This window comes from Ceratosolen solmsi, unplaced genomic scaffold, assembly GCF_000503995.2.
Source record: "Ceratosolen solmsi marchali unplaced genomic scaffold, CerSol_1.0 scaffold30, whole genome shotgun sequence".
NCBI lineage: Eukaryota > Metazoa > Arthropoda > Insecta > Hymenoptera > Agaonidae > Ceratosolen > Ceratosolen solmsi.
In genome coordinates this window covers 5,466,559-5,493,539 of record NW_011948421.1, presented here as the reverse complement: position 1 = coordinate 5,493,539, position 26,981 = coordinate 5,466,559, and the positions used below count along the sequence as shown (strand labels likewise).

Genomic DNA, 26,981 nt, shown 5'->3' with positions numbered 1-26,981 from the left:
AATGTATATATAATACTACTACTAATAATAATAATTTAAATATATGTTATAATAATCTTCAATACAATTAATATGGATCAAGGCCATATGACAGAACGATTCACTATAAAATAACTTTAAAAAAATTTTGAACTAGTTACAAATATGTATTAAATAATCAATTTTATAAGTATAAAGTGGCTCGTGCTTAAAACGAGTATTAAAATGTTAATTATTTAATTTTAATTAAAAAATTAAATTCCTTTTTATATTTTCATAAAAGCAATTTCAATTGAATATTCAAATAAATTTGATAACAAAGCATTTTTATCACTTTCAATATTCAATGTACATTATTTAATAAATGTTTTTATTGTACCATTCACTAATGATATTTTTAAGATTAACTTCCTGTTCTTTGAGTGAGTTTTATGTAAAAAAATTGTTAGTTACGCGTAACTTTATGTAATAATTACGTTTTATCAGAATTTCATAATATATTTTTTTTCACATAAGTATACAGCATCGTATTAAGTTTCTTTTTAATTAAATTGCGGTTGATAAAAGCTTTCCGAACATAAATTAAAATTAATAACGAGCTCATTAATGTGTATCTAATTAGGTAATGATGATTTATTAACTTAAGATAAAAATTGCTGTCAAACATAGCAAACAAAGTCATTGATCATAGTAAACTATTAGCAAGACAAATTCAATTCACTTCCCAAAAGCACAGGCATCTTATACAATCGCAATGTACATGTTTGAGAAACAAGGCAACAGTTGGCGGAAACAGCAGCTTGCGTATCGCAAATTTCCGTAAAACAAATGCATTCCCAGGGTGGATGCGGTCTTGTTTTTTTCAAATCGAGCATGCGCATCAGGTGAATTGCGAACTGCTCAGGTACAATCATACAACTTGACCAGGCACGCAACATTCTATAACCTACAAACCCAAAGAGAGCAAAGAAAAAAGGAGCAGGCAGCTGTAATAAGCGAAAGCGAAATCGAAAGAGAGAGAGAGAGAGAGAGAGTGTGATTGAGCGAGCGAGAGCGGCGACCGAGATGCCTTGAAGGACAGAAAAAGCAAAGAGCAGGATAGAATCTAGAGTGGCGTCTTAAAGCACCGGTTAAACGAAGAGGGACGAAGTTCCAAAATAAAAGTAGACAAGTCGCGGTCTCTTTCCACGCATACTTACATGTGCTCATACGTCGTAGAAAAATCGTGGCGCTCTGTCGTCGGAAGGTGTAATATGTCGAAATTGTGAATGGGACTCTTTTCTCTCTTGTGCTGAACGTGACTGCCTGAGCGACGTTCGAGAGGAGGCTGCACGGCACGTGGATGACATGGCCGGCGTCGTGCCACTATCCGGTAAATCCGGTAGAAAACAGTGGACACTACATGGTAAGGCTTAAGTCGAAACGTTCGTTGGTTGCCTGACCCTTTGACCTTTGACCTTCCATAAATCTTGTAGATGATGTAGGCTAAGCGCCTGGTTTGTTTGTGGCCGCTCCATCTACTTTTCGAGATTTGTAATAAATCATACGCACTTTATCATATAATCCTAACAATATACGATTATTTTGTACGTGCCAAATTAATTTATGAATTACAATACAATTGACTCTTTTCTTTATTACGCTTCATAAGCTATATTTTTAGATTTTCAAATATAATTATTATTTATCTTTCATTTATACACACCCCTCATAGGCACCAAATTCTGATAATTATGAATTACAAAATATACATTTTACAATTAATTTTGTAATTAAAATATAATTGTAGAACGCGTGTCTTTTCTTATATAGTGCTCATTTTTAAATAAATACTATAATCTGTTTTACTTTATATCAATATAATAATAAAGACTATAAACATACAGTAATATATGTAGTGTGTATACATGTGTTATTATATATGCACTTATAGTAATCATTAGTTAGGCAGTTAAATATTTTAAAAATGAAGAAAAGTATATTAAAAGATAAGTAAAGAATAATGATTAACAAGATGTATCAATCTACGAAAATTATATATTAAAAGTAAAAATTTTATTTAAATTAGAATATCTATTTTTTATTGTAGATACAGTAGCATTAAGAAAGTTTTTATTGTCCTACCAATATTTTTAACCAAATAATACTAGTAATTACCATACTATTAATTTTAAATTAAATTATAAACTACTTTATATCTGTTAAATTATTTTTTTTTTATTATTTTTTAAAAGTAAAAATAAACATTAATAAAATCATTTATTAAAAAATCAATTATATTTAATAAAAATATAGGTCAATAACATTCTTTGTGATTCTTATAGTTGTAATAATGTTTTGTTGAATAAGAAATAATTAACTTTTTTTAGATAAGAGCTTTATCAATAAAAGCCATAGCTCATAAAATCTTTAATAAATCATTCCAAGTTTTATTATTTCTCTTGAGTCGACTATTAAAGTTGTAGTTAAAACTTTAAACAAACTGTTGAGAGTATAGAAGTAGAACAATAGCTTTATTTTATGATGACATTTTACTTATAGATGGACCGAAAGGCTCTCTTAAGAGGTTGCGGTCTCAATTGGCTGAGGATGGTTGTCCAGATTCTCAAGTTGTTTTGGCTAAACGGTTATTGGAAGAATGTTGTGGTAAGATATTTTATTTATACTAGCTATCAAAAGTTTTACAAAAACTAATAAATGTGGCTTCTGTTATTTAAGGTATATGCAAATGAGTATAAAATAAATTTAACAATAAAAATTTTGATTTATTACTAATAATATAATTTAGCTGTCAAACGTACACTTTCGTTTGACTGACAATTTTTGTTTTAGAATTGGATATTGACAAAGATGAAAACGCAAAACTGGGTGTTTATTGGTTGACAAAAGCATCTGAGCAAGGTAATATAGAAGCCACTGATATTCTTCGAAAGTGCTTGACTACTGGTCAGGGTATTACGGAACATAATTATTACGATGTGAAAAGTTGCCTCGATATGTCACAAGATGAGAAACTTGCTAGACGAGCTGCTAGAGAAATTTTTACAAGGTAAATAATGAAATACATTTAAATACAATTAATTAAGAAAAACAGAGTTGTTATTGTGTGATTTTATATTGTATAATGACTTACCTATTAATTTTCTTTTTAACAATCAGTTTATCAAATGGTGAAGAATTCATTACAAGTGAACAGCTACAAAGATGTATGAGAGATTTGGTATTTCCTTCTACTACTAATAAATCTAGTAGTCACCAATATGCTAATGGTAAAAGCCATATGCAAAATTTTTTAACAAAAAATAATTATGATGAAGATTTACCATCAGATGATGAGTCAAATCATCAATTATACAAAAATAAAGAAAGAATGCATGATATAATACCAGGTAAATATAGTGTATAAAACATTACCCAACTTTTTTCTAAATATATTTATAATTAGTTTATATATAGATATAATTAATTTATCCTTTAATATTACCAGTAAATTGAAAAGTAAAAAACGTGAACTACTATAATGCCATTAATATTTTATCATTTAAAAGTAATATATCAAAATTTTCAATTCATTTTAATATAATAAAAGCGCAATGAAAAATATTCCCATTATGCAGTTTAAACATTTATAATTAATGGGAAAAGATGTTTAAGAGCACTCTTTACTTATAATTTTGAATAAATTTTTATTTAGTTTATGCCTTTAGAATTTATAATTTATTTATTATTTACTATACATAATATTCATATTTCTAAGCTTAAGGACAGTCATTTGTAAAGTATGAAGATATATAAACACATTTTCAAATTATTCTCTATATTTTTTAAATTATATTTAGTAAATCAAATTTTTTAACTAAGAAAAAATTTTGCATCTTGTATATTGTTTATATTTAGTTTTTATTATTATAATACTCGTATTTTAAATACGGATTATAAAAAAGTAAAAATGAAAAAAATGATGCTAAATTGTTTCAACGGTATAGCATACATTTTTTCTAAAATTTAATTAAGATAACTTGAATGTATTGTAATTTACAATACTTAAAGAAATGATTTTATATTTTAAACAGATTGGACATCACAGCAAGGTGAGAAAATAACGGAGGCAGCAATTGTATCTGCCGCAGTATCGTATGCACAAGGTTCCTTGCCGATCATTTCGCGCGTGCTTTGCCTCGTCGAACCTGCACAAATGGAATTGGACACAGTGCCACTCTTGCAGCGGCCGTTTGTCCATCCTTTAGCATCTTTGAAACGTCTCCACATTTGGCTCGTGGAAAATCTTGGTCGACGGGGCTTACCTCTACACAAATTTTTTATGAGCTACTTACATATAATAGTGCTGATACCATTGTATGCGTTCCTTGGTGCAGATAGTATCATTCTTTTAGTGCCTCTTACCCTTTATTATCTCTCCTACATTGTTATGATAATGGCTACCTTTCAAGTTCTGCAAAGGAAACGAGAGCTGACCGATCTCAGAGTATGGTCTCGTCTCTTCCTCAGTTACTCGACCGGCAGTTTAAATCCTGAGGAGGCCGAGTATCAATATTGCAGAAACAATGTCAAGCCGTACGCTCATTTTTTTGTAGCCCTTTTGATAAACCTCGTGCTATTTCCACTCATAGCTCACCAATGGACGCCACAGTCGGAATTTACAGTGATAGCTTTCATGCTGACGCTCATTACTTTATTCAATTTTGGCTGGAGAGAAACAAATGCACGTTATCCGGATTTTTTGCCGCTCTTCAGCTTTAGTGTCAACGTACTTGCCAAATATCCTTATGAAATGGATTTGGTAGTAGCACAAACTTGGCGGTTTTTAGACATAAAAGTACCAACTTTCGCCTCCTACGTCGTTGGAAATGGAATCGAATTCTGCTTAAATTTCCGCGTGATTTTTTATTTACTTATACCTGCGATTTTTATTAACATGGCTGCGAGAGACAATTGGCGAGGGACTTACAGAACATTGATACCGCATTGCGTGACGCTCAGCTGGTGGCAGATGGCCGTTTTGAGCTCTCAGAGTGCAACCTGGTATGGCTTGATCAGAGGTGCTTTGGCTCTTGTTGGAATGGTGTTGTTCTTGCCAATTGTCGGCCTTGCTTCCATCCTTCTACCTGTTGTTGCCATGGCCAAATATATGTCGGATAGTGATATGATCATGCGTGTACTGCTTACTGGTGTAATGGGCGGTTTACCATTTGCGGGTTCATGGTATTTAAGGAAAACCAGAGCCCCGAGAAGATTTAATTCATTCATAACTTGTATGCAGGTATGTGAAACGGCAGGTTTGATAATTTTTTAAAATCACATTGAAAATAACATTTCATATTAATTTATATTATTATATAGTGTGCTTGTGCGATGGTGAGTTTAAATAACAGAAACTGAATTGGTAGAGAACATACATCTTTTAAAGTTTTAAAATGAATTTGGGAATTAAATAGTTTCTAAAAGATTCATATATCCAACAGAATCTGCACACTGTATATAGAAATAATTTATTCAATTGAAATTCAAAATTAAAAATGTAAAACCAAATACCAAAGTAAATGTTATTTAAAAATAATTAATAGTATTAATAATTACTAAAAGTTATAGTATAGTAAAAAGGGCGTAATATTTTGAATAATATTATTATTTTTTTTAATAATCGAGCTCCATTTAGGAGTAATAACCAGAATGAGATATTTAAAAAAGGATAACTTTCAATTTTTTTATATTTTTAAGAGAAGTAATATTTTTAATTATACTACAGAATAAAGATACAGTTTTTAAAATTTCATGAAGGTACTGATATATTTAAGTAAAAACATTTACAATTGTTATATAGTGTTACAATATTTTTTTCAGGCTGATATTCTTTTGTAAGACTTTTAAGCACTAGATATAAACAGAACAAATTCTATTATTGAAGAAAAAAAATTAAGTTATATTTTTACACTAGCATATTTATTTGAACATTATAGTTGGCTCTTGGTTTTGCTGCTGGCACCTTCCTCATATGGCCAATGATTACTAGCTACAAAGACACATCAGGAATTGAGACTAGCCCATTTGAATTATCATCAGAGCTCTCTTGGGAACAATACCAAAATTACTGTCATCAACCAGCATGGGAAGAATCAGACTCTAAAGCCCAAATCCAAGCTGAATGTGCACAGCTTGAAGGAATTCCAGTAATGTGGGAGGGATACGTGACTAACATCCGTATTAAGTCGATCAAGAACAACTTATCTCTTCTGCTTGACCAGTTTCCAAATTTTCTGGCTAACTCACTGCGCTGTACATTTGGCGAGCCACATAAAAATAATTGTGATAGGTAAGTAAATTTCTTATATTTGAACTCAACGTTTATTTATTCAGATTTTTGGCAACAACAAAATGATGAATTATAATGAATCATTAAACGAGCGTCAAACATTTATTTTTAAACTTTTAGTGAATTAAATTATAGTTTTAATGGTGATATAAATAATATAATCAATTCCATTGAAAATTTATATAAGCATCTTTAAACGTAACAATATATATTAATAAATTAACGACATTTGCATTATAACGAATATTTTACTAATATTAATTAGAAATAAAAAAAAAAGATTTAATTTGTCTTATATTGCAATAAATTGTTGAAATTTAAAATGTTTCTACATTATGTAATATTTTAAAATATTTATTCAAGTACTTGATTTGAAAGAATCAGAATAAACACTATAATGTGATGACTATAACACTATAACACTGATGCAAAAACTCAAAATCCAAGCCTTACTTTAAATAAAGAAAAATAAATTAGTTAGAAAAAAATTAATTTTATAAAAATGAGACTGAAAAATCTGAAAAATGAACTGAAAAATTAAAAAGATGAATTAATTTTCCGCAATGCATAGATTTTTACAAACTTGTTATTTGTAAATATCGATTATTTACATTTTTAATTTACTTGCGAAATAAGATTGTCGTAGTGTTGTTGATACATCTAACAATATTAAAATAAAATAATAAAAACAGATATCACTACCGAATATAGATCAAATATCAATGATTTTCGAATCATCGACATTATTTATTTTATCTATAATTACATATATAATTTTGTCAAAAATCAGCTATTTATCGTTGACAATTTTTAAAACATAAGTATTTTTTTTTATGAAAACTCACTATATTACAACAAATTATACTGATTCGTTATAATACAATATATTGTCGACTTTTGGTGAAGGCCTTTACTATCATCACTATCACCAATTATCATCATTTAAAAACAAATTGGAATGATTCATTATTACATTTCCCAATAGGAATAATTTATGTCTTACGTATTTACATATTAAAAAATATCATGTACATATATGATTAAATAGTATTTTAAAAATGCATAAGGCAATTTTATTGTGATTTATCTGATTATAGCATTTGTCTGCATAGAATTATATTTTTAAGTAATTAGCCAAATTAACATCTCATGTTAAGTTCACCAAATTAAAAGCTTGCTTCATTTTTTTTTATATCAGGTATACCAATGATCTCCGCAAACTCAATTGCAAAACTTATCTAAGTGTTCGCATGAAAAGGAGCAGATGCCACGTAACTGCGTGGAACTGGTACGAGTTCGAAATCACAGTAAAAATGAAAAACGGCATTTGGAGCAGCAACGCCCAAATTACTCTTCTCGGCGATCAATCCTTTGCTAACTTCAGTTTGAACATTTATCCTGGAGATAAGATTTGGTTCTCTGGCATATTATCGAATAATGGTCTTGAAAGCGAATCGCTTTTGGGTGGCTTAAATCCTCATGTAATGTTGGAAGAAGTAGGCTGTCGTGTTTGTCATACTATAAATTTAAAATCTTATAAAAGAAATAAACAAAAGATCTCTTTAAATGGTGTTGTCAAAAGCATTTATTTAGGCATTAAATCTATCTTGAATTTTATTCTTAATCCCATCTTAATATTTAAATAAAATACTACTTATTGTACATAATATAGAATATTTTAATTCTTTGATTTACAGAAGTATTATATTTATTATTGATATGGAAAAAAATTAAACGATAATTCATTGACAAGAAATTATTTAAAAATTTTATCCTATTTTTTAATAAAGTAATACGTTGAAAAATACTAAAATATAAATTAAATGTTAAGTATATAATTTACAATGAATTAATCGCTTTTATTATTTTAATAAAATATTTATAGTTTCAAAGATAATATTTGTCTAAACACATTAAAGTATGATAAATAAAATACTAATAAACTTGCGTAATAACACAAAGTATTGACAAGATAAAGATGTAAAACTACAAACCACATGAATATTATTAAACCAATATTACTTTTAATAAAACGCCAGTATCAATAGTTAAATACAGTATAAACAAAATAAATAGGAATGGACAAATAATCTAAACAATGTATAGAATATGTATATTCAATCTGTTACCTTTGGCTCAGGTATTACTCAGTAATTAATGCAAGAACACTTCATTGTTTCTATGAAATAATGTTTCCTTCTTTTAATCAAACATTCGTGTTATGACAAAAATAATATTGTTCCAGTGATATAAATGTATTTTTTAAACTTGCCTTCATAGTTTAATTATGTATATTATTTAGAAAGAGGGTATTACTACTCCAAAACTGTAAAAAAATAGATTTAAAGTATTTTTTTATTATGTTATATAAGCTAAAGTAATTTGTATTTTGAAAGATTTCATTCATTAATTGTTAATGTGTAACTTATTTGTAATCTAAATAAAATTACAGTAAATCACGTTTACATTAGTACAAAATAGTGATCACTTGTGTCAAATTTTTTTAGTCTAAATTGTGTTAGGAAATTAATAAAAATTAATAAATTAGTAGATTATTTGAAGTAAAAATAATTTTATGAAGTTCAATAATTATAGTTGTGCCTAAAAATTTAGCAGTACAAATAAAATAAAATAAATATATTTAACTTCGTTCGCATTAATTTAAATTTTGTAAAATAAGATTTGTGTAAAACCAATAATTGCAAAATGTGAATAATATAATAAATACAATTAATGTAAAAATTACATAAAAGTAGTTTATTTACAAAAATCGATGTGCCTTGCATTTTATTAGCGTATTAAAATAAAATATGTTAACATTATATAATTTACTAATTATGTTTTTAACTAACTTAATATATCGATAAATTTATATTTCTTTTTATAATTTTGGATTTATATACTGGAAACAAAATATGTAAATCTCATAAATGTATTAATAATTGTTTAATAATAAAATAAAAAATTTAAATATTAGTTTATGTTTTCTTCATTAAATAGTATCATTGAATACAATATATATTTTAAATTAATATTTTTACTTTTTTTTACAATTTTTTAATACATTATTTTTTATATAGATAAAAATTACAACACCTCTATGTTAATCCTTAACTTTATTAAAAATTATGTGAGATAATTAACAGATCAAAGACAGAATAAAAGAAATTATATTTATAGAGAGCTTCTCTGATAAAAATAGTTTGTAATACTTTTTTTACATTCTTCAAATGAAGTCATTAAAAAAAATAAAATCTTAAATAGAAGCGATAATTTTTTTAATATCATATTTGTTTAAAATTCTTTAATTATAACAATTTTTATTTAATGATATAAAATTTATCTTAATTTTTCTTAGCTATATACAAAATAATTGTTTATTTATAATTAAAATATTTATTATTAAAAGCTTGTTTATATTTTTTGTATTAAAATAATTTAAGTATATTGAAGGTGTACCGTAGCTTATGGGAATTTATGTATTTTATCTTTGCATTTATTAATTAGTGATAGACTATTTTAAATATATATATAAATTTTAAAACTAAAACTTGACAAGTTATAAATTAACTGATGCTTAACCAACCAAATAGGAAAAAATGTTCAAAGTATTAGTATATCAAAATTCATAATGATTGTTTTGTTTAGATTTAAAATATTAAGAAATTTTAAAGTAATGTTTAGTATTTTATTAAGAGTGCATATTATTATCGAATATACTTGTGTGTTAACTTATGGCACTTTTTAAATTATTCTGTAAATATAGTTGTGTTCACACTTTACACAAATTTAAATAAACATAGAAAATTTAAATGTTTAGTTTTGTAATAAATATATTTAATTTTATGCTATATTGCTTTTTCATGTTTTATAATTTTTAGTCGTATTAATAAATAATTGAAATTGCCATTTTATATTTCTAATTAATTTTACCCATGAATTTTATCTTTATATTAAACAAATATTGACTTTGGAATAACATACTTGAATGATTACATTTCTTTATTATTTGATGATTCATTATATGTAATTTAAATTATTTTTATGGTTAATTAAAAGAATAATTGATAATTCACCTTACTTAACACATGCATGCTGAATTTAACAACAAATCTACAATCATGTTCTTTTTTAACTATATTTGTTAAAACGTACTTTTGGAATAGAAAATTTTACTATAACTCTGCCATAAATTATGAATTTATGAACAAGAAATGTAACTGTACATATGCATATTTGCTGTCTGAGATGTTGAAATTCTATTGTAATTATTCTAACATAGGCTAATAATTTATTGATTACACGATATAAAATTTGAATACAAATAAAACGGATCTGAAAACATCAATGCTAATGTGATATATAAAAATAACTAAAGCTTTATGTTAACATAAAATTTACTAATAATAAATTTTTAACTTAAAATTAAACTAATTGCCTAATATATTTTATCTAAATTATTTTTATTAATGAATCCGCACAATAATTGTATTTCAATGAAAAATCAAAAGATAAACATTAGCATTTCAAATAAATGTATTATATAATGTTAAATTAAATTTATATTTTGCATAACAGTATAATAAAATATAAAATTTATACAAAAATTTGTATAAATTATATTTATAAAGTATTTATATAAATTTTAAGACTCATTTTAGAACATATTACTAATAGAATAAGAGTACTAATTATTGTTCTACGAATTAAGTTTGTATAATAAAAGGCAATTATTCCTATTATTAAAATAGAAAATTTTTGAAAATAAGTTTTAAATGATAGTCAATTGTTTTTAATGAAAATAGTGTATTGTCTTTTCGTTAGATTAAAAAAAAAAATATGAAAACTGATTGATTAATAGAACATACAGCTCATTGAATCTTAAACCAAATATTTATAGAAACTTATATAAATAACAAATTTCATTGTAATTCAAATCGAACTATATTTCTGCTTTAAATACATAAAGAATAGAATGTAGGTTTTACAAAAAAATAAATTTTGCGTATGAACCGATAAAAAACTATAATATAAAATATAATATATAATATAAAAAAACGTTTAAAGCAAAAGCTATGTAATCTAAGAACATGAATATAATGTAAAAATAATTTTGTTTTATTTTTTAATAATTTGTAACAATATTAATTAATAAACACTTGACTATTGAGTTACTTTAATAACATTTACCATGATTTATTAAGTGCTTCATTAACGCTTTGATTAATGTTGTTAAAATGAGGCACAAGTTAGTGAATAATGGTTATTCTTTATTGTTACTATATTCGGTCCAATTATTATTCTTACCAAAAATATACATGAGACAATTTTTATTAATTTTAATATATATAATTGCTCATTTATTCACGTATATAGGTTTTCAATTCTCTAATTATATTTGTTTTAAAATTTGTTGTTCGAAAGTTTAATTTGATATTTGTAATATATATCAATTATATATTTTTTATCTTCTCTAAACATTATCATTCTTCTATCTTTATGTTAGGTATAAATTATTCACCAAATCAATCCTTTTTTTTAATTACACTGTTATTTATCTTTTTTTATTTTCTATATGTAAAAATTTTGATTTTACCTATCAAATATTGAATAATGCACCATCGGAAATTTAATTAATGCGAAATAATGAAATTAACCATGAAGTATCATATTATTTTATTGTCTATTCACGAATATCTTATATTTATATTACCCAATTACAAATTGTGGAAAGAATAAATAAAATCTTTCGAATACTAATTATAGTTAAAATTATAATACAAATGTTATCGCATATTTATAAAATATATATTATCTTTTATCGAATTTCTAAAAAAATTAAAATATTGCTTGTATGATTTGGAATTACGTATTTTCTGGAAAATAATATTTTATGAGCATAAACTTATTGATGACGTTCATTTTAAAGATTTATTTTTAATTATCGTTTTTAATAGATGAAAGCATCTCGAAATGTTTATCATCATTTTTTAAAGTATTTTAATGTTGTTTCTAAACTATGGCAAAATTTTTGTCATAAAATTTGATAAAATAAAATTAGTAATAAATTTCTAATTCATATTTTTGGTATATATTAATATACATTTAGTATACGCTACTTATAGTATAACATATTTATAATAACAATATCTTCTACATCTTTGGGTTTGCGTTTTATCAACTATAAGAATTTTATTATATTTTATATATTTTAATTTTTAAGATTCACAATACAACTAATTATAATTTTTTATGAAAATCATAAATTTTTGGGTAACTTAACAATTAGAAAAATATTAAACTAACTCTATTGAAATAATTATGTTTTAATAATATATCTTCAAATATATGATTATAAGATTAATAAGATAAAGTGGTATAAATTTGAATAACAAAATTACAAAAAATATTGTTTTTACAAAACTTTTTTTCTAAATATAAAATTTTAAATAATTAAAACTACACTAAATAAAAGGTGTCGTAATATAAGTTTCAAAATCTACAATTGATTTATGAAACTTTAAATAATTAATATTAGGATATCTAGGATACAAACTAATTAATAGAATTGATAAAAGTGAAAAAACCATAAAAATAAAGATAATACGTGATATTTCAATAACATTATAGTTTAATATTTGGGCATATTTAACATTAAAATAATCTACTTTAAATAGTTAAGTTATTGAGATACTAATCAAACCTCTGCCCACAACAAATAAAAATCTTCTTCTATAACTATTATATTGCTACAACACCAATGAAGTGATAATACTATTTTGACAAAATAAGAGATTTTTCAACTCTTTCATGTTGAATTCAACTTTGATTAATATTTACGAATTTTAAGCAATTCATTTTGAAATTAAAAATATTTATTTAATACAATTTATATGTGGGAAAATACTCTACAAATGTCAAAATTATTTGAATTCTTAAATATTATATATTAGTTATATTTTTATTGCAATATTTATTAAATAATATATAACGTTAATATTACTAATATTTTGAATTAATTTTAACCATAATTTTATGAAAGAAAAAATAATATAATTGCAATTTGATATTGGGGTAATTGATATTTAATATTGGAATATAAAAAGGCAATAAAATTATGAGCAATGTAAATGAAATAAAATATCCTTTGCCAATGCATTTTGCTTCATTTATAAATGTAATTGGTAAATGGATCACTATAAATAGATCGTATAAATGTATTTGTTTAGATTCTCAACACTGTAAATAATAATAATGATGTTACTATAGAAATTATCTGTAAAAATTTATACTGTATACAAAATTTTGTTTTCCTTTTATATACAAATATATACTATAATATATTAGTCTTCATTTCTCCTTTCTTTTATAAATAATTAAAAGCACAAGTATAATAATTGCAGCATTTATACATGGCAAACAAATCTATTTTAGTATCGTTTATTACGAATTATTTAATTTTTATTTAATTATTACTTAAAAATACGGATTTTAATGTAAAGTAGAAAATGTATTTAATGTCCAGTTAAAAACATTAAAATCTAAATATTACACCAACAATTATCACTCAATTGCTTAATTACAATATAAATAAATAGATTCAAATCTATATTATGTAGTTTGCACATAAAAAACTTGTACCTATAACTGAATATCACACAATCCCAAAAGTTTATATTCACAAACGCACAAATAAACTTATTTCAACACAGATAAAACTTGTTTATAATTAATCAGCATTCATGAAAACCAATATAAACACAGTACTTCATAAATGAAATATTTTCTTAAAGGAATGTCTGTCATTGTTTAAAAAAATTCACTAAATCATATATATATATATAATCATCAGTAAAATCTCTTTCTACTGTTTTCTTGATGCTTCTGATAGAACATAATTCCAATTACAACACAAGCAATAATGGCTAGAGCACCAACTAGCATTAATAAGAAAATCTTAACTCCACTCAACGATGATGGTTTTGGATCATCTACGTGATCTGTATAAAATAAAGATTGTATTTAACCAAATCTATGTTTAAAAATTTAATTTACTTATTTGAATAAATTTATGAGTAAAATAGTTTTAATAACTTTTTAATGATAAACTAAGTTATATGAAGGAATAATAGGAATTGAAATTCTATAATTCTTATATATTTAATAACAATTACGATTAAATTACTGATTAATTTGCAAAAAAATAATTTATATGAAAAGAAGAAAAAAAATAATATATTAAATATATGTATTTTATAATAATTTACAAAAAGAATCTTTTAATGAATATATATTCAATATTTATTTTGAGTATTTTAATAAACACAAAAGTGATCAATTACATACCTCTTGGAGATTCAAAGAATGTTGCTGATGGAATAATTTTTGATCTATCTTCTTCATCTTTTAACTAAACAAAAATGTAATTAATTATATACTCGTATGAATATCATATATAACTCGTGTGAACTCAAATTTATACTCACATCATTTGACGAATCTAGTTCAAATAATTTTACAGATAAAATTTCATGATTGTCTGATAAATCACCCGTAGTTGCACTTATGCCAAAAAAATATCCAGTTGGTAACTTAATTTCTTTTACAGAGAAACATTCTTTCCATGCAGCTTTACTTGCCATATCAGTAGATACTGTACAAAAACAATAATTAAACATATTTAAAGTTTTTTATTTTAAAGAAAAGCTATAACATAAATAAATATTTTATTATTTACGTATATTGTAGTTTTTTAAAAACTTATACAAATATTTTCTACACTTTAATTGATAAGTAAATAAAATTTATACATTTACCTGTTAATGTGTCACTTTCATATCTTATTGAAATATGAGTATCATACTCCAAATTTCTGAATTTGGCTTCACAACCTGCCAATTGAGTATTAGTGCCATCACGATCGTGATCATAATGAAGCGAACCATTATTTATCATTGCTGATATGTAGGGATGTTGATGCTATTAATAATTTATGTTATTATAATAAATAAAAATAATTTAACGATATTTATATATATAAATTGTTGAAGTAGAATTCATTTACAGTTACTACATACATTGTGGGGACCATTATGGTTACTATACGTATCAAGTATTACTCCCAAACCATGAAAGAAATCTTTACTTCCAAAAACTGGTCCTGGTTTCATCCTGTCTTTTGCATACCAAATGGCAAAACCATCACCAAATAAATCTGTACCTTTACCATGAACTTTAAATTGTACTTGTAATTCCCAATTTCTTGCATTACATTGCTAAAAAGTGAAATATTTTTTAATTTCTATACATAATAGTGTTCATGCATATTCAAAAGTACTGTATTATTATTTTCTTCATAATAAACATTATAATAAATCTAATATTATAATATAAGATCTAGTTGTAACTGGCATTCATTGAAATTATTTGAAATTTTTATTGTGATACAAAGATATTTAAAAACAATCTCTAATTAAGCTCTTGATTAATTAATCATAAAATATGAATATCAAAAATGTACATAATCATTATTAATCTTACATTGTATGAAAAAGTAAAAATTTGTACAAACGAAATATTTTTATTTATATCTTGAAAATGATTAAATGTATTAAGCCTTTTTTAGATTAAAATTATTTTTTAAACTACTTAATCTTTAATTACTATTGAATAATAAAATAATAATATATCTTTTTTGACGCCTTTTTTAAAGGTTCAAAAGTTCCTCTCTCCAATGTTATCTTTAAAGTTTAGTATTTAATTTGTTCACTCAAATACAATTTCATTTATCCTGCCATTTATAATATTTATAAAATATTAATACAAAATTAAAATGTAGAACACTTTGTATATATATTTGTTATATTACCATTTAAATAGATCAATATCTTTTAAAAATACTTTTTAAAACTTTGAACCATTATTTATAATTTGAATTTTTTAATTAATTTCCTTAATTTATTAATATTTTTTTAACATATTTACACAATAAAGTATGTATACATTTGTTATTTCAAATTAGTTCACTTTATTATTTATTTTCATCTCTACAAAAAGATCTATTACAATTTTTCTAGTACTGTTTTATATAGAACTTTACTACTATCGTCATTAAAATTATAGATCTTATTAATTTGACATGCTATGGTTGAGTAAAAATAATTATACATAAATATTTTGGTCAAAGAAACATATTAATTCAAGATTATTTAATGAATTTAAATATTAATTTTATTCTGAATGTTCTTTTATTTTTGGTTCAATTAAACCTTTTAATTGTTTTTGTAAATCGAGACACTTCAATTTCTTCATTTATTTTCTTAATCATTTTGTTTTTCTTGATACTTGTTTACATGCACATGTTATTAAATAATAATTTTATTTATTGTTACATATTTTAAGTTATATAGAAATACTTCACATCAAATTCAACACGTATCATTAATATAAAAAAAAAAAATGGAATAAACGTCATATATATTTATTTTTACCTAACTTATAAGTAGTAACTAATCGATATTAAATGACTTTATATTTTTGTTTATAATCACAAAAAGTTTTAATTTTTAATTGCTGTATAATATCTTATTTATTATGAATTATATTATTTATATTACATTAAAACTACAGATTAGTTTAATGTTGTTCATATTAATTGTTACTTGTATTAAAAAATAAGAAATAAATACATGTATATATAATAAAAATATAAATATACAAAAAAAATTTCTATGTTGTTTCATCAGCAAAACCTTTTATACATTTTTAGGTTTTAATGTATACATTTGATTTTCTATAAAATATATGAATGTAAATCTTCAGTTGATTCTTTCAGTTGATTGAAATATTAAAAATAGTTTATTTATTCTGTATTTGTAAGTTAAATATTTACCACTGTATTCCAAATAGCTCCTTGTTGACTTTGGACATCTGGTGTTAATCGTACATAATTATTTGTAACTAATGTACTGCCCACAAAATCCCAGTATGGTATTGTCATTCCTGATCCTATATATAATTTATACTTTAATTTAAGTAAAATTGTAAATTAAAAAAAATACAAATAACATTAATAAAATAATTTTACATATTACCAATATTAATATATTACTTCTTATACAAATAATTTAAAATATAAAATATATTAATGAATAGCATAGTTGTTATAGATTACTAAACTGTAATTCAAATAGAGAAATATTTTTATAGGCATTCATGTGTACACATATATGTATTGTAAAGAATAAAACATGGACTACAAATACAATAATGAATATCGTATTATTATTATTAACTGTTACATAAGCACTTTATTGCCCTTGATTTTCTTATCAGATGCTCAAGACTTTTATTTTATATTGAATACTGCAATAATATAAAATCATTGGGTATATGGCATTTCCTTTTTTAGATTTGTCAATGCCTTTTACAAGAGATTTTAATAAATTTCTATTTGATTTTAAAATCTTTGGCAGTAGATAAGTTTCATAAATATTTATGTATTAATTTATGCATGCATGGGTGCTTATACAATAAATAAAGTTTCAATTATATAACATAACTAAACTGTAAAATAGTACCAGAATTTTTAATGTAAAAGTTGCTTCCATAGAATATTTTTACAATTAATATATTATATGATAAGATTAATTTATGATAAGAATAAAAATAACATGATCAAATTTCACATTTACAAGCTATTATACTGAATGCTTAGATATAATATCTCTTATAGTGAAATAAAACTTTTCAAATACAAATTCAAATTAAAATGAAGATTTTTATTTGAAAAATCACATGCAGTTAAATGCAAAATTAAAATTTTAATAGAGTAAATACGAATCTTATTTACATATTAACAAAAATTTTCTTATATATTATAAAAAAATATATAACAGTGACAAATTAAATCATTATTAACTTAACTTATAATTTCTTGAAAATATATTTTAATAATAGACTTAGTATGAATAATGTAATTTAACTAACTAATGAGAAGCTGTAAGACAAGTATGAAAATATATTAAATTAATACACTTATTATTCAATTTTATATTTAACTACGAAATTGTATATATTTAGATAATATATAATATAGGTTCAAACTATTAGAAATTGTTTTATTATTTTACATTTAGAAAGTATATTTTATATTAAAAAGTATGCAGATGAATTGTTATCAATATGAAGTATAAAATATTTGTTGATCTTTCTCTGAGTATTATGAAATTTAAAAATAAACTAAAATCAAAGGTTTTAAAAATATATACTTTTGAAATATGAAATGGAATGTATACTTTGAAAAATGGTATATTGTATGTAATAATAAAGACTATATTTTGTATTAAATTAAAAAAAAAAATATTGATCAACTCTCTGTTTATATTATTTTATTAATTGTATAAATAAAAGAAGAAATAAAAACACGATTTTTCAAATTTAATTTATAATACCAATTAATATATTGTTGGTTACTTTGTACTTTATTACTATTAATTTGTACTCGATAATTGTATAGTATTTAAATTAATATGAACAGATTTGTTACTATATGAGAATGATTAATTATTTTAATTAAAAAAATATAAAAATCAATTAAAAAGCAAACAAAGTATAATATATGCTTGCAATTTGTTTTGCATAAAAACATTTAAATTGTTTACATATAATACAGTATCGAATATTATACGATAAATATGGATACGCGCGCGCGCACATCTGAATGCGTGTCTCAGTCGCAGAGAAAAGTCAATTTAGAATTCAAAATTATTTGAACATGACATGCTAATCATATTAACCTTTAATGTAACATAACCTAAATAATTATTTTAAAAAAGCAATTATTAAATTTTGATAAAATAAGTAATCAGTAATTTGAGTGTTGACACGCATTTTTTAAAGAAATTAAAATATTTTTCATTTTACCTTGATAAGGTCGAATAAGGGAATGTTCTCGTTTCATATAATCATTGGTGTTCCATTCGGCACTGACCATAGCAAAGAATTCAATAATGAATAAGCAGCACCAGCCTAAGCACAATATTTCTTTAATTATTTGCATTTTAATGTAATTGTAAACTTGTAAACACACGTGTATAATTCAACGTGCAATCATAAGACCGAATAAACCAGGAACTTATTTCTATTGCCTCAAACTACAATGATGAACAGCAACTCGTATTTATCCAGCACCCAAATCGTTATTCGAGGAATAATACCAACACATTCTCAAAGCATACTGAAATGAAATATAGTGAAATCGAGTCATATCATAATAATTTATGTTAATTCAAAATTCAAATAAAAAAAAAGTTTAAATTTGCTATACGTTAATAAAATTGTAAATAGCTTGATATCATATTCTTACAAATAATAAAATACATGCAATCGTCATATAATTGCTTTTCCATTTCTTTTTTTAAGTAACGCATGCGCAATTGTGGTCTTAATGGTATATGATGAAAATTTTTGTTAACTATTTTTTAGTTATTAATAAAATAGTAAAATATTTAATGTGTATAGTTTTACCCAACGATTAATTATTAATTACTTAAAATAAACAATTAATGAGTAAATTTATTATTTATATATGTAAATAAAAACTAAAAGATTTAAGGTTTAAAATATTTAGTACGTTAACAAATGTAAGATAGTATGTTTTGATTGCATACACAATATATATTAAACTTATAAAAATGACTTGATTAAACAGTGTCAATGATGTAAAAGATGTCGTAATAACAAAAATTAGTATTCTTAAACAAAAAAAGTTTATAGGTCTAATTATTGACTATACTTATAAGACAATAATATAAAACTCCAAAGACTCTAGTAATCTTCCAAAATGCATAAGTATACTATAAAGTTTACTTTTTCTATAATATTGAAATACGTTACTTATATATTGCATATATTAAAAACTGCACGTGGTTCTTGGAGACTATTATTCATTTATTATTCTTATTTTATTAATCATTGAAGTAATAAAGATAAAAGTAAATAATAAATTATCAAAAACAAATAGATGAGAAATTCTACAATCATCGTTATTTTAATTAAAATTAAGAATATATTAATATAGATTTTTTTGTTATTTACTTTATTTACTTATATAATAAATAAATAAAAAAATATAAATAAAAACAAACATATTTATTAAACCCTTTAATATATTAAGTCTTTTATATATTTTTTTAATATTATTTTAAATATTACAATAATTATTATTTCAAGAGATCTACATGAAAGTGAAAATTTTAATTAAATATCGTAAACTTAAAAACATAATTTGAGATTTATGAATTTATAATTTTTTTAAAGAAAATAATCATTTCAATTTATTACTTTAAAATTTTAAATATATTTTATGTATACTTTAAATAAGTTTGAAAGTTGCAAGATATTAACGAGATATTTTACACTATATATTTTTATATTTAATAGTCTGATTTATTTTATTCTGTAAAAAGTAATATCTTGTACATTATTTTATAACTAAATTCCTGTGTATACATAAAACAACCTTATTCTTTCTTTGTTTGACTTTATAAGAAATTCTAACTTATTGGCAATATATTTTATTGATATTACTTTTACTATTTATGAGTATACAAACTGTCATTATTTTATCTCTACACTGTATATTTTCATTTTTATTTATCGAAATATTATCTGTAATTTTATAATTTATTATTCAAATTATAAATATTTATTTCCAATTCAAAATAGAATTTATTTTTAAAAATTATGTGAAAAACATTTCGAATACTAATGTATTATATGAAAATTACATAATCATGATTTTTTTTTAATTTTTTCTAAAAGTTACTAATTACTTTAATTAAAATACACCATATAATTTTTTTTGAAGTGCCGATCAGTACTATCGAGTAATACCAAATTAAACTAAGTAAAACAGAAATGTTACCAACTGTTATGTTGCCAACTCTTATGTCGCCAATGCTTGGTATTTCTGTAAATTTTGAGCAATTTTTAAGTATATCATGTTTAAATAATTTCTTTTGATTATTTTTTTGACTGTATTATTTCTATAATAAAACATAAATATCTGAATAAAAATAAATAATGTAATACTTAATCAAACATTTTTATTGTAACAGATTAATTCTATATTTAAATAATGAGCTCTGGTATTTCATCAATATTTAAATATCATTTCAGAAATAAAAATATTGTAAAATACATATTTGTACGACATGCATCAAGTGGATTACAAATTTGGGTAAAATTATCTGTTAAAAAGATTTCATGAATAATTGGTATAATATTTAATAAATAATAACTATTAAATTAAGTTTGTATTAAAACTAATTTTACTAGAATAAGTCATTTCAAGATGAATACAAATTTCAAATTCAAAAATATTGGAAAGATAAAATACATAAAATTAACAAATGTAGTTTATTAAATAATCAAGAAAAATTCTATGTTTTATCAATGTTTCCATATCCTTCTGGATTTTTACATATGGGACACGTTCGTATTTATGTTATTAGTGATACCATTGCTCGTTTTTATAGACTAAAAGGTAATAACTTATTTTTAAATTACTTTGATTAATTAAGAACTATCTAATATAAAGTAACATAAAAGTTATAATTCTTTGTAAAATTTCTATTTTTATTATACATTATTATATTATTATATTAATATCATATATAGTAAATAATAGTAATGATGTCATATAGCGAATATTATTAGATATAATATTTTGCTTTAATATTATAAAATATTAAAATTAAAAATATTTCATTTAATAAAGTATATAAAAACATCAATTTTGGTAATATGCTTTAATATCGTTATATAAAAGATGTTTATAAATCCTATAAATAAAAGAAAGAAAAACTAATTTTTTTAATTTAATATACATTTTATTTACGAAATTAAAATTTTTTGTCTAAACTATTATAATAATATATAAAATATGTTTTAATTAAATTTGAATTTTATTTGTTTACAAAAGAAGTATAATTGTTGATCGTACCATTAAAATATCTAAATTAGAAATCACTTTTTATTAAAGTTTATCTAATTATTAAATATGTATTAATTAAAATAAATTTTAAATATATAAACTATCAGTATCAAAATTAACTAGAAGTGCATTGTGGTACTTATGTAACGAGATGTTTTTTAATAGCATGATTTCTTTAATATAATTTTTATACTACTGCATAGTAATATAATTTTTTTAGTTTATTTTCATAATAAAAAATTAGATCATTTAAATAAAATTCTCTAAATTTAATATATATTTAGGAAAAAATGTTATTCATCCGATGGGATGGGATGCATTTGGATTACCTGCAGAAAATGCTGCAATAAAAAATCATATTCATCCAGCAGATTGGATAAAACAAAATATTGAATACATGCGTACACAGTTACTTGAATTAGGTTGTACATTTGATATTGACCGAGAAGTAAATACTTCTGATCCACTTTATTATAAATGGACACAAGAACTTTTTTTAAAATTATATGACGAAGGTTTACTTTATCGTAAAGAAAAATTTGTAAATTGGGATCCTGTTGATCAAACTGTACTTGCTAATGAACAGATTGATAAAAATAATAGATCTTGGCGATCTGGTGCTATTGTACAAAAACGTTTAATAAATCAATGGTTTGTTAAGACTACTGCATTTGCCAAGTAAGTATTAAATAATTTAGGAATTTTGAAAGGCAAAAATATCGATGACTTGTATTTTGGCAGATCATTATTTGAAGGTTTAAATGATAGTGCATTAAAAGAATGGAGAGATATTATTTTAATACAAAAGCATTGGATTGGGAAATGTACTGGTACTCAAATTGACTTTCAATTAATAACCAAAATTGAGGGATATCCAAAATCTTTAACTTTATGGATTGATAAACCAGAATATATTGAAAATGTCAAGTTTGTTGCATTATCTCATAAGAATTGTCTTGCTAAAATTGAAAATCAAAATATTAATGATAGTTTTGTAAAGTTAAATGCTAAAGTGATAAACCCCTTTACAAACGAAGAGTTACCAATATACGTTACTAATAAAGGTGATTAATTTTTTAATATTACATTTTTTTTTATTTATAATTGATATAAATTAAATCATCTAATCTATTTACCATATTATTTCATATAGATTAACTTTGATTTATTAAGTTAAAAAATACTACTTTTATATATCTACAATGCAATACCTTAACTTTTATTTGAATTTTTGAATTAATGGTAATTATAAATAAATCAAATTATACATTTTTTATAGAGATCATAAAATTTCCTAGCTTTAGAAATGATTATCTTGGCATTCCAAGCTTATCAGAAATTGATGCTAAATTTTGTAGACTAGTCAATATTTCTTATGAAGAAATTCCAAATTATACAGATGAAAAACGAAAAGAAAAACTTTCAAGTATTCTTCAAATAGCTAAAGAACGACAAATTGGAGGATATTTAGTTGGACCAAAATTAGAAGATTGGCTAATATCAAGGCAAAGATATTGGGGTACACCAATCCCAATGATTTATTGTGAAAAATGTGGCTGTCAACCAGTATCTAGGGAGCAACTGCCTATAATACTTCCCAAAATAAAAAATTCTTTACTAGCTCAAGGTCTGAAAAGTGCTCATGAATGGTTAAAAACAACTTGTTCCAAATGTAATGGACCAGCCACTAGAGAAACTGATACAATGGATACTTTTGTAGACAGTTCTTGGTATTTCATGAGAAACATTGATCCGAAAAATGCAAATGAAATGTTTTCAAAAAAACAAGCTGCTAACTATTTACCTGTAGATCTCTATATTGGCGGAAAAGAACATGGTAATATTGTAATTAGTAAAATATAAAATTTAAAAAATATTTCTAAGTATGATTTATATAAAAAATACATTAACATTTTAGCAACTCTGCATTTATATTATGCTCGTTTCGTAAGTCACTTCTTACATTATTTAGGACTAGTTCCTACTCAAGAACCTTTCAAACAATTGCTAATTCAAGGAGTTGTAATGGCTGAAACCTACGTTACTCAAAATGGCAAATATGTTGAGTCAAGTAAAGTTAAACAAATCAATAATGAATTTTTATTAGAAGAAACTAATGAACCAGTTACTAAACAGTGGGAAAAAATGTCAAAATCTAAAGGTAATAGTATTAATCCATCGAAATTACTCGAACAATATAGCATAGATACAATCAGACTATTGGTAATGGCAAATTATGCACCATCCTCACCTATACATTGGTCGACATCAAGTAAGTCATTATATAATAACACTTAGTTATTTTTAATGTAATTGAATGTCAAAAAAAATTAAATTATAAATTTAAAAAATTAATAAAAATTTGAATATAAAATTTAAATGCATATAAAAATATTAATTTTATAGCAATTCAAAAAGCAAAGATGAATATGAAAATCAAAATTAGAATTAATTAAAATTTTTTTTAACTTTATAACGAGTTCCCTAAAAAAATAAAATAAACATTTAAATTAAAAAAACTTTGTAATTAAAATTAGTTCAACTTCTCTTTTTTATAGAATTTGGGATTTTAACTATTAATTTATTTTTATTATTTTTTATATTTTTCAGTTATTTATTTTATCTTAATATACATATAAGATTATTGCCGTTCTATTAATACAGTATGTATATAAATTATTGACGATTAATTGTATTTTATTTGTTATTTGTAAATTTAAAAACTTTTTCAAAATTCTAGAAAATCATGCAATTCTCATTATTAGTTCTTAAATATAAAGTTGAAATACTTAAACACACTTAAAATATTTAATTTATATTGCATATGCTATGTCATGATACTGTCAAATAAATTATTAATCATATAGTAATTTTTATATTTGTCAACGCTGTAACCAATGCAAAAGTAAGAGAAATAAGTTATAACGATTTTTGACGATACAAAAATTCGGTTACAGCATTATCCGGAATTTTACGTTGGGAGAAGCGATTGTGGAAAATTGTCACCCAATTCATAAAAGCCAGACAAGGCCTCGTCGAAAGTAAAACTTCACAATCCTTCCAACCTGATAATAAATTTCTTAAAATCGAAGCCGAACTGAATGATAATCGTAACTATTATTTGTTGGGGGCAACATTCAATATCGTAGATTCCCAGCAGATAAGCATAGCCATAACGAAGATGCAAGGCTTGACCAACTCTCTACAAACTTTACTCACCAATAATCCGATCGAGCGAAGTAGGGCATTCGAGCGCGCTTTAGCTGTGCAGATAATTATGCTTGCACCTCTCGCACCTCACTTTGCTTCGGAGTTGTGGGCCGGCTTTTGTTCGGCTCCTTATCGAATTTCCGACGACGTCCTTTGGGACGCGGATGTTCTTGAACAGCGTTGGCCGGAGATTGATCCGGATTACCTGGTGAAAGTGTTTGTGGTTGTAAGTGCATATAATGATTTACTTTTTAGAACGAGTGTTACTCAAAGTCACTTTGATCTGAAGCTTTCAATAAATTTTACATAGTACATTTATTTTTTATTCTAACTCTTGTAATGAAATTTAATAATTATTTTGATGAAACGTTGCATATCCAGGATACCAATATATCATAACTATCTTGTTAAAGTTGAGAATAAAAACTTTAACTAAGTAATGTCTTCAAATTATGCATCCTCGTGAAAAGTAAATATATTATAAAATATTTGTCTTATTATCAATAAATTCAATATTAACCTCTATATAATATTAAAGAATTGTCTGATTGATATTAAATAAAAATCAATTGTAATAAAACTTTTGAAACTTGTAAACATTGTAAAAACGTTTAAATTGTAAAAATCTCCTAATTTATTGAACAATGCTTCAAGTAAATTTATGTAGTAAATGTTTGCAGTATCAATTATATATTCAAGGGCATCATTACATAATGGTATATCGTTGAATTACGATAGAAATATTAATATCATTTTTTAATAAAAAATATTTTTTTCGTTGTAATTTTACTTAATAACATCTTTTTTTTAGATAAATAATTGTGATATAGAAATAATCCGTTATCCATATCAGCAGTTACAAGAGATAAATAAAGATAATTTGATCGAAATGTTTTCAAAAGCTGACAAATTTAACAATTACATGAACAATAAAAGAATAAAAAGTGTATATTTACAAAACAAAAGTGGTGGAATATCCATGAAAATATTAGCCGAAAACCTCAATGACGATGATTTTAAAACCAAAAGTCAGGTTAATAGATTTTCATATTAATTTGTTTCTTTATTACAAAGTGTAAATTTTATTAATATATTTTTTAAAAAAGGACCCGATTTGTTTAATTTAATATTTATCTTTATAATTTTAGATATATTGTGCAAAGAATTAGTATGAATTTAATTAAAACTATCTTTGTTAAGTATTTATTATTGATTTTGTATATGAATAAATAAAAATATAATAAAAAAATTAGCAGTTTAACTTGATAACTAAATTAGTGCATTATTAGATTATACTGTCAATATCAGATTTACATTTATATAAGTTTCTACTGAAATCCAATTTATATTATACAATTTTTGTCGTATTTATTTTCTATATAAGAAATAAAATATTTAAGGAATTGTTATAAGAAATTCATTTTAATGTTAAAAATTAATCTTGATAGAAATTGACAAACTACA

At 23.4% G+C, this 26,981-nt stretch overlaps 3 protein-coding genes across 3 annotated transcripts; 2 read left to right on the top strand and 1 right to left on the bottom strand.

Moving 5' to 3' along the window:
• The first annotated feature begins 1,021 nt into the window (after positions 1–1,021).
• On the top strand, positions 1,022–7,956 carry wfs1 (wolframin ER transmembrane glycoprotein wfs1). The gene is made up of 7 exons (XM_011498603.1): positions 1,022–1,384; positions 2,521–2,625; positions 2,812–3,028; positions 3,139–3,368; positions 4,053–5,260; positions 5,958–6,310; positions 7,509–7,956. The coding sequence occupies exons 1-7, from the start codon at positions 1,327–1,329 to the stop codon at positions 7,954–7,956; spliced, it is 2,619 nt and encodes an 872-aa protein (XP_011496905.1). The 5' UTR covers positions 1,022–1,326.
• A 5,865-nt stretch (positions 7,957–13,821) lies between these two features.
• LOC105361427 (vesicular integral-membrane protein VIP36) lies at positions 13,822–19,593 on the bottom strand. The gene is made up of 7 exons (XM_011498602.1): positions 19,235–19,593; positions 17,202–17,317; positions 15,388–15,585; positions 15,127–15,289; positions 14,797–14,963; positions 14,657–14,720; positions 13,822–14,310 (listed from the first exon to the last, which is right to left on the bottom strand). The coding sequence occupies exons 1-7, from the start codon at positions 19,368–19,370 to the stop codon at positions 14,159–14,161; spliced, it is 996 nt and encodes a 331-aa protein (XP_011496904.1). The 5' UTR covers positions 19,371–19,593; the 3' UTR covers positions 13,822–14,158.
• Positions 19,594–21,702: 2,109 nt separating this feature from the next.
• Positions 21,703–26,686, top strand: LeuRS-m (Leucyl-tRNA synthetase, mitochondrial). Its single transcript, XM_011498921.1, has 8 exons — positions 21,703–21,857; positions 22,592–22,985; positions 23,049–23,371; positions 23,587–24,144; positions 24,226–24,579; positions 25,259–25,743; positions 26,329–26,550; positions 26,666–26,686. The coding sequence occupies exons 1-8, from the start codon at positions 21,767–21,769 to the stop codon at positions 26,684–26,686; spliced, it is 2,448 nt and encodes an 815-aa protein (XP_011497223.1). The 5' UTR covers positions 21,703–21,766.
• Positions 26,687–26,981: the final 295 nt, after the last annotated feature.